General features: G+C 37.1%; 1 protein-coding gene across 1 annotated transcript in view; it reads right to left on the bottom strand.

Annotated features, from left to right (window-relative positions):
• Window positions 1–12,794, bottom strand: part of LOC308688223 (complement C3-like) — a 123,198-nt gene that overhangs the window by 79,256 nt on the left and 31,148 nt on the right. The window contains exons 23-25 of the mRNA XM_081361150.1: window positions 11,949–12,152; window positions 11,666–11,741; window positions 11,365–11,524 (exon numbers count right to left, since the gene is read on the bottom strand). Of these exons, the coding sequence (XP_081217276.1) occupies window positions 11,365–11,524; window positions 11,666–11,741; window positions 11,949–12,152 (440 nt within the window). The remainder of the gene's footprint in view (window positions 1–11,364; window positions 11,525–11,665; window positions 11,742–11,948; window positions 12,153–12,794) is intronic.

The raw sequence follows: 12,794 nt of genomic DNA, 5'->3' as shown, positions 1-12,794 counted from the left end.
TAAATGTCACATTGCAGTTGAACTGTTGCTAGATATATGGGGAATATTATAATATTTAGACCCGTGTTTACTGTTAAGCCTACTGTGTTTGTGGATATCTGGTCAAACGTAGATATGTATATGGTAACCATAATGTTTTATATTTGAGCGCGATCGCGTTTGAATGTATCATTTGAAAATTTGAAAAGCAAAACGCACCAAACGGCTTCATGTTTTTACTATTACAGTATCTCATTTCATATCATCATAACGAATGGAAACATTTGAAGTAACATGATAATCAATATATTTTTCTCTAGCTTGGTTGTTACTGAAATATTTTGGAAGATTTATACTGCTATCTATTGTTATTATTATTTTACCCAGCACTGCGCATAGCCTATGCCTACAAGGCACAATAAACCTTGTGTTCATTATATTATATATTGTTGGAAACATTTGTGTGTGTGTGTGTGTGTGTGTGTGTGTGTGTGTGTGTGTGTGTGTATTTTGTGAACTTTAAAAAGCAATTTTAACCAGAAAAATCTAATATTTATTTCCAAAATCGTGCAGGCCTTTCTCTTAATATCAGTATGTTCACTTTTTTTTCAGGGCCCAGATGCCACTGAGTCCTGCTGACTTCAACATTCACAGTACATGTCTCTGTACATGAACATGGTAAAGTGAAAATCAAACACCTTGGAAATTAAAGGTATGTACAATGTTTTTAGGAATGGCACGAAGGTCTGTCTTTGAAGTGTTTTATTTTTGGCATGTGTTGTGTATCTTTGGGTTATGTTGTGTTGTAAATAAATCCAAACAATTTAAAAGCCATTCTTTTTTAAATCTCCTCATTTACAGTTTTGTGCAAGGTTGCTCAGAATGACAGGGCTATTAGGAGCTATTAGGATAGCTCCTAATAGGGCCGTTGGGGAGGTTCTTTGTCTTTCTCAGGTGAGAAAAACTTACATATTAATGAGGTGATCACACCTTCCGCATAAGGCTTTCTAACACAAAACACGTCGTAAAAATTTTAAATCAATATATTGTCTTCTCTGAATGAGCCGTCAGGGTGATTTTCACATAGTTTTGCAGCAAATATTCTAGGCTACGTCATACAATTTTCAAAAGTCTTGTGAAGAAATAATCAGTATGGGTTTCATGGCCTTATTTCAGTGAGAATTTTTTTTTGTATTTTCACAAACCACGCATAAATGTCATTATCTCAAAACTACACACTTTTACATATATGCTGTTGATATATTATTGTAGCAGAGTTTGTGCTGAATACAGTGTAATTAGACTTTAGCCATGAAAATATCACAAGTAACAGAAATAACCAGAAATGTCAGAGCATGTCAGAACACCTCCAGGGCCCAGAAAACAGCTCAGACCTCAGAGGGTTAATGTTAATGTTTTTCTTTGGCTGCTTTAAATGTTTGTTATGGCAAGAACTTTAAGAGAAAATGTGATCAGATGATGTCAGTTGATATATTGTAAGCCATCATGTGTGCTATAATTATTTCATATAGTTGATCATTGTAATGTTTCCACAGTACGGCATTCAACAATGTTTAAAGAGACAATGTGTAGTGAATTTCTTACATCTAGCGGTGAAATTGTATTTTGCATTCAAACGAATAGTGCTCTCCAGCGCCTCGCTTTTTCAAATGCGTGTTACTTCTACGGTAGCTGTTATGTACCAAAAAGCTAGGACAGATCTTAGACAGTCTTCTAATAGCACTTCATCGAGTTTTCCTTCGGGTGAACAGGTTTGTTATTTCAAACAAACTGCAACTTGACACAACGAACAAACGGATGTTTGATAGAATTGAAAGTTTACAAAGGCAGAGAAGCGACCAAGCAATGAAAAAAGCTTGTAATTTAGACCGTAACATTGACTTACCTCATGAGAAGAAAGCAGGCAAGTTCAGCGTCTCTTTTGAAAGCTTTCTCCTGCATCAACTCTTTCCAGCTGGAAAAAACTATCCCGACATTAACCCTTGTTTTTTGCAATCTCCGGTCCTGTGGCTCCACATAAGTATGGTCCTCCATTATAAATAACCGTGCAGTGCAGCCTTTTAAACATGCCGGGGCAGTGACAAGCGTCTCTCAAATCTTCTTGTACGGTTCAGCTGCTTTCAGTCACGTGACGCTGGCTCTGAACGAAAACGCGTTGTGGAAACGCGTTGGCCTAGTACTTTTTGTCCCTCTCTGCTATTATAGTTTTTCAAAATGGTGGAACGACATGGAAGCCTCCGAGGACCTATCCGTCCTATGTATATAAAGATAATAAAATCGTTTACGAGGATAAGTCAGATCATTGGGAGGGGTATTTCTACACCATTGAGAACATATTTATGAATAAAAATATTAAGTTTAGATAATAAAATTCTTAAAAAAACACACATTGTCCCTTTAAATAAGAAAAGTTGTATAAGAAAATTCCCTAAACACTTTTTTAAACTATTGTTTCATTTAGACGCACTCATATGGAAGTAAAATAATCTCAAATGTTTTTGAAACAAAAAGCCTGTTGAATTGCACTACTTGAAAAATAATTGGCATTGCAATAACCATGCTTGCATTTTAATGCATTGTATTTTTAGGGCTTGCATTTTTATGGGCTGAAATTCAACATGGTTGAATATTTAAGCTGTGAATATTTCAATTAAAAAAATTTCAAACACATTTTCATTATTAAAAATTCCATAATCCATATTCACCTTTCATATTTCACTTCCAAAATATTCAAACTGTTTAAAAATACAACCTATAATATTCAACAGGCAATTTTCGGTCCATTTTATTTCGCTTCCACAAATTCGCTTCCACAAATTCAGTGGTTCAAATTGGACAGTAAATTTAACGGAACTGTAGGAAAAGCAATAGATTATCGAGCATACTATCCATCTGCTGTTAGTCAATCCCACCAGCAGGTGGTGCAAAAGCGTGTGTTGTTGACGAAGACCAGCAACAGTTAGAGCAAGCCATTCATTCATAAAATGAAAATGATTACCCGTATCAGTATATATATGCGGAAAAGATGATAAAGACACAAAAGCTGTGTTTATGTTTCATTCAATAACTTCATTGTTACATTTTGTAGCCTACATGTTATCAGCTTTCTCTACCTACATGAACAGGATTATAATCGGTTTCCCTCAATATCTCACACTCAAGGATTCCCCTTCCGTCGGGGCAAAACGCTATGGACTAATACAGTGATATGAAAGACCAAACTCGCACCTTTATGGGGATGTAGGCTGTAGGCTACTATGGACTAAGAATATGAACGTAACGCGCAAAGTTTCATGCAGAGCGTTTCGTGATATACTGGCATAAAATCAACACTTGATCATTAACACTTTCTTTTCTCTTCTCTCTCTCTCTCCACACACACACACACACACACACACACACACACACACACACACACACATATATATATGTGTGTGTGTGTGTGTGTGTGTGTGTGTGTGTGTGTCTCTCTCTCTCTCTCTCTCTCTCTCTCTCTTCACACACACACACACACACATACACACATATGTGTGTGTGTGTGTGTGTGTGTGTGTGTGAAGAGAGAGAGAGAGAGAGAGAGAGAGAGAGAGAGAGAGAGAGAGAGAGAGAGAGAGAGAGAGAGAGTAGTACGTTGCATTAGCTTAAACTGGGAAGAGTCATAGTACTTGCATATTGTTGTCCTCCTATTGTTAGTTTAACTGTAAATCGCTTTGGATAAAAGCGTCTGCTAAATAAATGACTATATGTAGCCTAAATGTAAAATTGGCTTGACATTTGGACATTCGCACATTTAGGGACCGTCTCAAAAGTTGCATACAACATTGGCATACACGTTTCTAACTTCAATAGCAAACTTTAATTTATTTGAATAAATATAAAAAATCCAAAGGGTGTGCATTATGGCTGGCACCACATGAACACTTTACAGTTGGTTTTATGACTGTAAGTTGTTCTATTCAAATGATATTGAAGTTTGAAACGTGTATACCAAAGACGTATACACTTTAGAGACGGTCCCTAAATGTGCGAATGTCCAATGTCAAGCCAACTTTATGCCAGTCTATCACTGGGAAACGCTCAGCATTAAACTTTGTGCGTTATTCTGAGTCCATCTGCTTGCCTGCGAGTTTGGTCTTTTATATCACAATTAGTCCATTAAGCTATGTTAAGCGTTTTATATGTCCAGCAGGGGAATCCTGACGTTTTGAGGGAAACCCTAATAGCTTGCATGCAGCACATCGCCACAATATAAAGTTAAGCCAACTAAACAACCAAGAGAAATATACGTCAACCTCAAAAATGTAACATTGGATCTGCGTATCCGCATCGGGGAATAACATTAACGTATAATCTTGTTCACGGTAGAGAAAGATGATTGTAGGCTACACAGGGAAAGTAACCGTGAAGACACTGAATTTAACATACAACCGCCGTCATAATAATCACAAATACACTTACATTGCTGTTAAATGAGTTTAATGAATGAATGGCTTGCTCTAACTGTTGCTCTGTCTTCGTCAACAACACGAGCTTTTGCACCACCTGCTGGTGGGATTGACTAACAGCAGATGGATAGTATGCTCGATAATCTATTGCTTTTCCTGCAGTTCCGTTGAATTTACTGTCGAATTTGAACCACTGAATTTGTGGAAACGAAATAAAATGGACCGAAAATTGCCTGTTGAATATTATAGGTTGTATTTTTAAACAGTTTGAATATTTTGGAAGTGAAATATGAAAGGTGGATATGGATTATTGAATTTTTAATAATGAAAATGTGTTTGAAATGTTTTTAATTGAAATATTCACAGCTTAAATATTCAACCATGTTGAATTTCAGCCCATAAAAATGTAAGCCCTTAAAATACAATGCATTAAAATGCAAGCATGGTTAATGCAATGCCTATTATTTTTCAAGTAGTGCAATTCAACAGGCTTTTTGTCTCAAAACATTTGAGATTATTTTACTTCCATACACTCAAACCTCAAGAATGAACCTCAAGAACCTCAGCGTGAGATTCTCAATAATGGTGACATGCTTCATGCCGCAATGCATTCTAGGAGCCACTGATGAGTTTTGTATGATGCACCCAGAATGCATTGCAGCATAAACAATGTCACCGTTATGGAGATTCACACACTGATTCTTGAAGTTTGTGTTTCTCACTAAAAAATACTTAACATAATCTGATCTGATTTACTCTTGCATTCTTTGCCTTGTTTCAGAGACACACAGTTAAAGCAGCCACACCAGCCAGAATAAAACTAATGTTCAAGGGTCAAGAGCACAACTAAAGCTAACTTTCTTAGTTCCAATAAAATAATAACTTCAATCTCTGTTAATTCTCAATAAGAGCTTTAGTATGAAAGAAATAAAGTCTGGATTGTAATAAGTGAAGATGCTGAGATCCTGAGAGATCTGATAGTGTTTAATGTTCTGTTGGGGTTTAAAGTGTTTCTGTATTGTCTGTTTGTGTGTCACCATTGTATTGAAGAGTAGAGCCTGAGCTTCAGTCCAGGATGAGCAGAGAAACACTGATGATATGCTGTGTGTTGCTTTATTTAACATACTGTAAGTGTGTAGTTACAGTATGATAGTGTAGACTCAGTCTCTCCTGCTCTGTCTGATTGATTGCTCCTGTCTGCCTCGCTGCCTGCTGTGAGTGTGTTTGCTTCGGTGCTGTAAGCTCCGTCTTAGCCTCGTATTTCCTTGTTTTGAACCATCATTTACTACAATTTCTAGTTGTTTATACTACTACTAAATACAGCTTACCCAACATCTCAGATTAACCTGACATCGCTAGCTTCCGTTACTACTAGCACAACACGCTAGTAATTCGCTAGCCTGTTAACGCGCCACCCGTGCGCTCAGCTATTTTTATTTATTTATTTTTCTCGCGCGCTCGCGCCTTTGAGTTCATAAAAGCTCAGGTGAGTAAGAATCACTCAACAAACACGGTGAGTAATGTCTTGTCCTGTTATTGTCACCTGCACTTCATGTCACATGTTTAGCATAGCCTTCTCTGTTGGCAATATAGGATTTATATGTGATAAATGTAAGGAGACAGTTAGGTTGACAGAGAAGATTTCAGAACTAGAAACACGCATCCAAACTTTAATTGAGGATAGTAAGAGTGCTAGTGCTTTAGATGTTTTAGATGCGCATAGCATAGTGAACTCTTTACATGGCGTGGTTCCGGCTGAAGTAGAGCCTGTGCAGCCGGGCAAATGGGTGACAGTGAGGGATCGCTCTAGTCGCGGATCAAAAAAACACTCATCCGTTCCGATTACCATAACAAATCGATTTGCACCGCTCAGTGAAACACCCACTGAGAATGATCGTGCCCTAGTTACTGGTGATTCTATAATATGGAACGTGAAAATAGAGACACCAACCACCATAGTCACATGTTTGCCGGGAGCCAGAGCGCCTGACATCAAAGCAAATTTAAAAGTGCTGGCTAATGCTAATCGTAAATTCTCTAAGATCATTATTCATGTCGGCACTAATGATGTTCGACTCCGCCAGTCTGAGATCACCAAAATTAATATTAAAGAGGTGTGTGAACTCGCAAGTACGATGTCAAGCACTGTAATTTGCTCTGGCCCCCTTCCTGTTCGCAGGAGTGATGAGATAGTTAGTAGATTGTGTTCACTAAATCGCTGCCTGTCTAAGTAGCCTCTCTAGTAATATGGCTCATAGTCTTAGAGCTCAAACATGACAATCTGGGGCTCAGGTCAGGAAGCAGACAGACTGGCTTAACCGACTGTCTGCTAGCGGCCTCGCGTCACCAAGGTCAGATAAATCCCATCACATAGAGCCTCTTTCACCTAGCTATCATCATATAGAGACTGTGTCTGTTCCCCGATTTTGGAAATCCAAAAAACGTTTAAACCCATCTAAGGTTAAAAATTTAATTGATGTTCAACAAATAAAAAACAGCTATAATACAGATGAGCAAATGCTAAAGCTTGGGTTACTGAATATTCGATCGCTTACTTCAAAAGCACTCATTGTTAATGATATGATTTCAGATAATAACCTAGATGTGCTGTGTTTGACAGAAACCTGGCTAAAACCAAACGATTACATTACTTTTAAATTAATTCACCCCGCAAGATTACTGTTATAAACATGAGCCTCGTCTGAAACGCAAAGGGGAAGGAGTTGCTGTAATCTATAGTAATATTTTCAAAACCACTAAGAAATCAAGTTTTAAATATAATTTTTTTGAAGTGTTAGTACTTAATGTAAAAATATATAGTGTAAACGATAAATCACGTTTGAGATTTGTGCTGGCTACTGTATACAGGCCACCAGGGCACCATACAGACTTTATCAAAGAATTTGCGGACTTTCTATCAGAATTAATATTAACTGCAGATAAAGTACTAATTGTTGGTGATTTTAATATACACATCGATAATGAAAAATATGCATTGGGATTGGCATTTAAAGACATTGTTAACTCAATTGGAGTTAGACACACGTGTCAGGACCTACTCATCATCGTAATCATACTCTAGATCTAATATTATCACACGGAATAGATGTTGATGCTGTTGAAATTCTGCAGCAGAGCGATGACATCTCAGATCATTATCTAGTCTCGTGTAAACTTCATTTAGCCAAGGCTGCAAAGCCGACTCCGTGTTTCAAATATGTTAGACCTATCACTTCTGCCACTAAATGTTGCTTTATTAATAATCTTCTTGATCAGTTTCATCATCTCAGCATCCCAGATAGCTTAGAAGAACTCGATATTGCAACAGAAACTTTTAACTCTCTCTTTTCCAGCACTTTAGACACAGTTGCTCCGTTGCGCTTAAAGAAGATTAAAGAAAATAGTCCAACGCCGTGGTACAACGAGCACACTCGGGCCCTTAAAAGAGCAGCCAGAAAAATGGAGCGCAACTGGACGAAAACAAAACTAGAGGTATTTCGCATTTCATGGAAAGAGAGCTCGATTGCTTACAGAGAGGCCTTAAAAGCTGCTAGATCTGCTTATTTTTCAACCCTATTAGAAGAAAATAAACATAATCCTAGGTATTTATTTGAAACGGTGGCTAAACTAACGGAAAAGAAAGCTTCAAGCACCGAAGTTTCCAAGCAACACAGCAGTAATGACTTTATGAACTTCTTCACTTATAAGATTGATAATATCAGGGAGAAAATTATAACTATGCAACCGTCTACTACAGTATCGCCTCAGGCAGTGCATTGTAGTCTCCCTCAGGAAAAATTTGATTCGTTATTTGCTATAGAAGAGGAAGAATTTACTAAACTTGTTAAATCATCTAAATCTACAACATGTATGTTAGACCCTATACCGACTAAGCTACTGAAAGAGATGCTTCCAGAGGTCATAGATCCTCTTCTTAATATCATTAATTCATCTTTGTCTCTAGGATACGTACCAAAAACCTTTAAGCTGGCTATGATTAAACCGCTTGTTAAAAAAACGCAACTTGATCCTACAGAATTAGTCAATTACAGGCCGATCTCGAATCTACCTTTTCTGTCAAAGATATTAGAAAAAGCAGTATCCTCACAACTGTGTTCCTTTCTTGAAAGAAATGGTATCTGCGAGGATTTCCAGTCCGGATTTAGACCGTACCATAGTACTAAGACTGCTCTCGTTAGAGTCACAAATGATTTGCTCTTATCATCCAATCGTGGTTGTATCTCGCTATAAGTGTTACTCGATCTTAGTGCTGCATTTGACACCATTGACCACAACGTTCTTTTAAATAGATTAGAACATTATGTTGGCATTACGGGAAATGCACTAGCATGGTTTAAATCATACTTATCTGACCGTTATCAGTTTGTAGCAGTAAATGATGAGATGTCTCATCGATCACAAGTTCAGTATGGTGTACCACAAGGCTCAGTACTAGGACCGCTGCTGTTCAATCTGTACATGCTACCATTAGGAGATATCATTAGGAAACATGGCATTAGCTTTCACTGTTATGCCAACGATACTCAGCTCTGTATTTCTTCAAAACCTATCGAAACTTACCAATTCACAAAATTAACGGAATGCATATCGGATATAAAAAATTGGATGACTCGTAATTTCCTACTTCTAAATTCTGAAAAAAAAACAGAGTTTCTAATTATTGGACAAAAAACTTCCTCACGTAATAACCTAGAATACTGTCTAACACTTGATGGCTGCTCTGTTAAGTCTTCGTCATCGGTTAGGAACCTGGGTGTGCTCTTTGATACCAAACTTTCATTTGAAAGTCACGTGTCTAGTATCTGTAAAACTGCATTTTTCCATCTTAAAAATATATCTAAATTAAGCCATATGCTCTCATTGACAAATGCGGAACAATTAGTTAATGCGTTCATGACCTCAAGGCTAGATTATTGTAATGCTCTACTGGGTGGTTGCCCTGCACGCTTAATAAACAAACTACAGCTGGTTCAAAACGCAGCAGCTCGAGTTCTTACCAGAACCAGGAAGTACGACCATATTAGCCCGGTTCTGTCAAAACTGCACTGGCTCCCTATTAAACATCGCATAAATTTTAAAATATTGCTGATCACGTACAAAGCACTAAATGGTTTAGCTCCGCAGTACTTGAGCGAGCTCTTAACGCATTATAGTCCGCCATGTCTATTGCGATCTCAAAATTCTGGCCAGTTGATTATACCTAGAATATCAAAATCGACTGCTGGCGGTAGATCCTTCTCCTATTTAGCACCAAGACTTTGGAACAGTCTTCCTACCATTGTCCGGGAAGCAGACACACTCTGTCAGTTCAAAGCTAGACTAAAAACACATCTCTTTGACCTAGCATTTACATAATACATTATAGACTTCTATAATTTAATGTTAGGCTGCATATATTAGGTCAGCCGGAACCGGGAACACTTCCCATAAATCCTGATGTACTCGTTACATCATAAGAAGAATGGCATCTACGCTAATTTTAGTGTCTTTGTTTATCCCGAGGTGTTCCCGCAGCCTGCCGGATCCAAGCCATATCCAGATCTGATGAAGGACCTTCGCCTGGACCCGATCCAATGCAGTGCTGAAGTGCCAACTAGTCTCTCCCTATGGAGGATCCCTCTACCACTATACAGATAAGGCGTTGTCGGGAAACTCAATTCGCGTATCTACCCCGAATTGATAAAATAAAATAAAATTCTGTATCAAAAATTATAAGGAAACACCAGTACCTTGTTTAGGCTTGGTTTGTAGGGAATTACAAATCTGCGTACATATATTCAAATGCACATAACTATAGAACCAATTATTAAGGCGCATGTAAACACCATCAGCGTTTCTCACAGGTTCGCGTTTAAAGTCTGTGTAGAGAGAATGGTGTCGTCTTAGCGGCCCCTAATTTAATAACAAATGATTGTTGCGACGGAAGCGAATCAATCATAACTAACCTTAGCTGGAAAATAACTTTACTAAAGAACCGCTATAAAGCCAAAACAATCTCTGTTACCATAAATTATACGCTTATCTCTGTAAAGCTGCTTTGAAACAATCTACATTGTTAAAAGCGCTATATAAATGAAGATGACTTGACTTGACTAGTTGCTGATGCCGCAATGTAAAGTCACAGCAAATTATGCATGTAGTTCACTGCAAGAGATTCACTTTTTATATGTTTATCAGTAAAAATTCAGGAAATATTTGTAAAATAACTGTTTCTGTTGAGAAGTTTAATGAAAATTTCTGTAAAAGACTTTTGCACTTTATTTAAATTAGGATATTTTACTTTCATTTTACGTTTTTTTGTATGGAAAACCATTGCTGACAGTCATTTGACCGTTTTTACGTACTTTTTTATAGTGTTTGATCGTAATAATTCAGGAAATAGCTGTAAAATATAGAACATTATAGAAAAGTGTTTTCTATAAAACATTCAAGGAAAATTTCCATTTGTTTTTTGCACTTTATTTCAGTTAGGATATTTTATGGATTTTGTTAATTTAACACTCATATTTTAACACTTTAACACTCTTGAGTCTGGAGCCAAATAAACTTCCAGGAGAGTTCATTTAACACTGGAGTTTTTGCTGTGTATCTGATTTCACTAATTAGTTCTCTCTCCTGCTGAATTAGCAAATCCAGGTGATTGGAACAAAATACTGAGAAGGACTTTTACTTTCTGAACCTGGAATAACCAACTCTGGGATTTTGTTTGGCAGCCATAGCTGACAGTCATTGACCGTTTTTTTTTTTTTAAGATTTTATTTTTACAGTGTTAGTTCATTATAGTGAGTATTTCATGTGTTACAACTGACAACCACAGAGAAATAAATACCTGGTTCTGGATTATTTCATCAATCTTTTCTGAACACAGGTGAACACAAACAGGTCACATTCAACTTACCACCATCTCTCCATGAGTTACAAGTGAATCCTCTCTAAAGGAACCGTCTGCCAGTTGTTTGTGGAGAACCAGCCACTTGAGGGCGCTGCAGAGCACATCTTCTTTTATAGTAGCAAAGTTACTGGCCATGACGAAGACTTTAGCAACATATGCAGTCAGCCTTAAAATCAGACAAACAGAAGGAAATTAATAAATCAAATGAATTACAAGTTCAAATTATTTTTACTATTATAACAATGTTAAATAATACAATATGTAAAACAGGAGAAACCAGGCATGAAACGAAACAAACCGACTTTACCATGTGCTGCTTGGCCTGTCTCTCCAGGCAGCGTAGGATCCATCTGGTTTACGGTAACCCAGCTGCTGCTGATAACCTTCATACACAAAAGATAAAGAAAAAATATTTATTTGTTACATATATTTTCCAAATTTTTCATGAGAGCATCTTTGAGTTTGCTTTTGATTTTATTTCATTTTCTTTAGGGGTGAATTCAGGTTGATTGGGACACATTTTCCTAGTCATCTTAAAGGCAAAATGTGTCCCAATCAACCTGAATTGGCCTTATATTTGTCCTGCTGACCTGTGTTGATATGTTTAATGGCTTCACTACGGCGGTCTATTCCAACAGTCTCCCACTGATTGGTGCTGTCCAGATAATGAGTGGCAATGACAGGTAGAGTCATAGTGATCATGTTCTGCTCTCCATCACCACTGGGCTGGACAATAAACCATCTCATGAAGTCTCCACTGATGGCCTGCTCGACTGTCTGAGAGATCTCTTCACCTGGAAGAAGGAAAGAGCAAGCTGAGAATTCAGTTTTTTATTATCTTTGTCAGGATGGAATATTTATGCAACATTTTGACACTGTTTGGTTTTGTATCTGCACAGATTCAAATTCTTTAAGTTTAACACAGGATACACAGTGTTTTTGATCATTTTCCCCAAAATAAAAAATGTTTTAATTCTAGCTTCATGCATTTTTTTATCAACATTTGAATGTGGGTAAGTTTAATAAAAAAGCCATAATTTGATCAAAAAGCTAAGAAAAACTTTTTTTTTTTTTTAAGACTACAATCAGATTGGATTCAGTACAATGATCAAAACACAGATGGAGTAGATCGAGTCCATCAACACCCCCAAAGTCCTGTAGCTCATCCTGGGTTGACATTTCATTCAGTAACATTAGGCAGTTTTGATTTATATGCTGTTTAATGTTGATGATCATATTATTTTAAATATGCACATGATATGAGATTGCATGTTTCTGCATCTTTCTCACATGTGTTTTGATCTGGAGATTCTGTACTCTTTCAGAAAATAATAATAATAATAATACATTTTATTTATTTGGCGCCTTTCTGGACACTCAAGGTCGCCTTACAAGAAGGTTCATTAGAACAAACTAAAAACTAACTAGGGTGAAAA

This window comes from Scardinius erythrophthalmus (assembly GCF_964197995.2).
Source record: "Scardinius erythrophthalmus genome assembly, chromosome: 3".
NCBI lineage: Eukaryota > Metazoa > Chordata > Actinopteri > Cypriniformes > Leuciscidae > Scardinius > Scardinius erythrophthalmus.
Note: the sequence above shows the minus strand (reverse complement) of the source record. Positions and strands in the feature narration are given on the sequence as shown.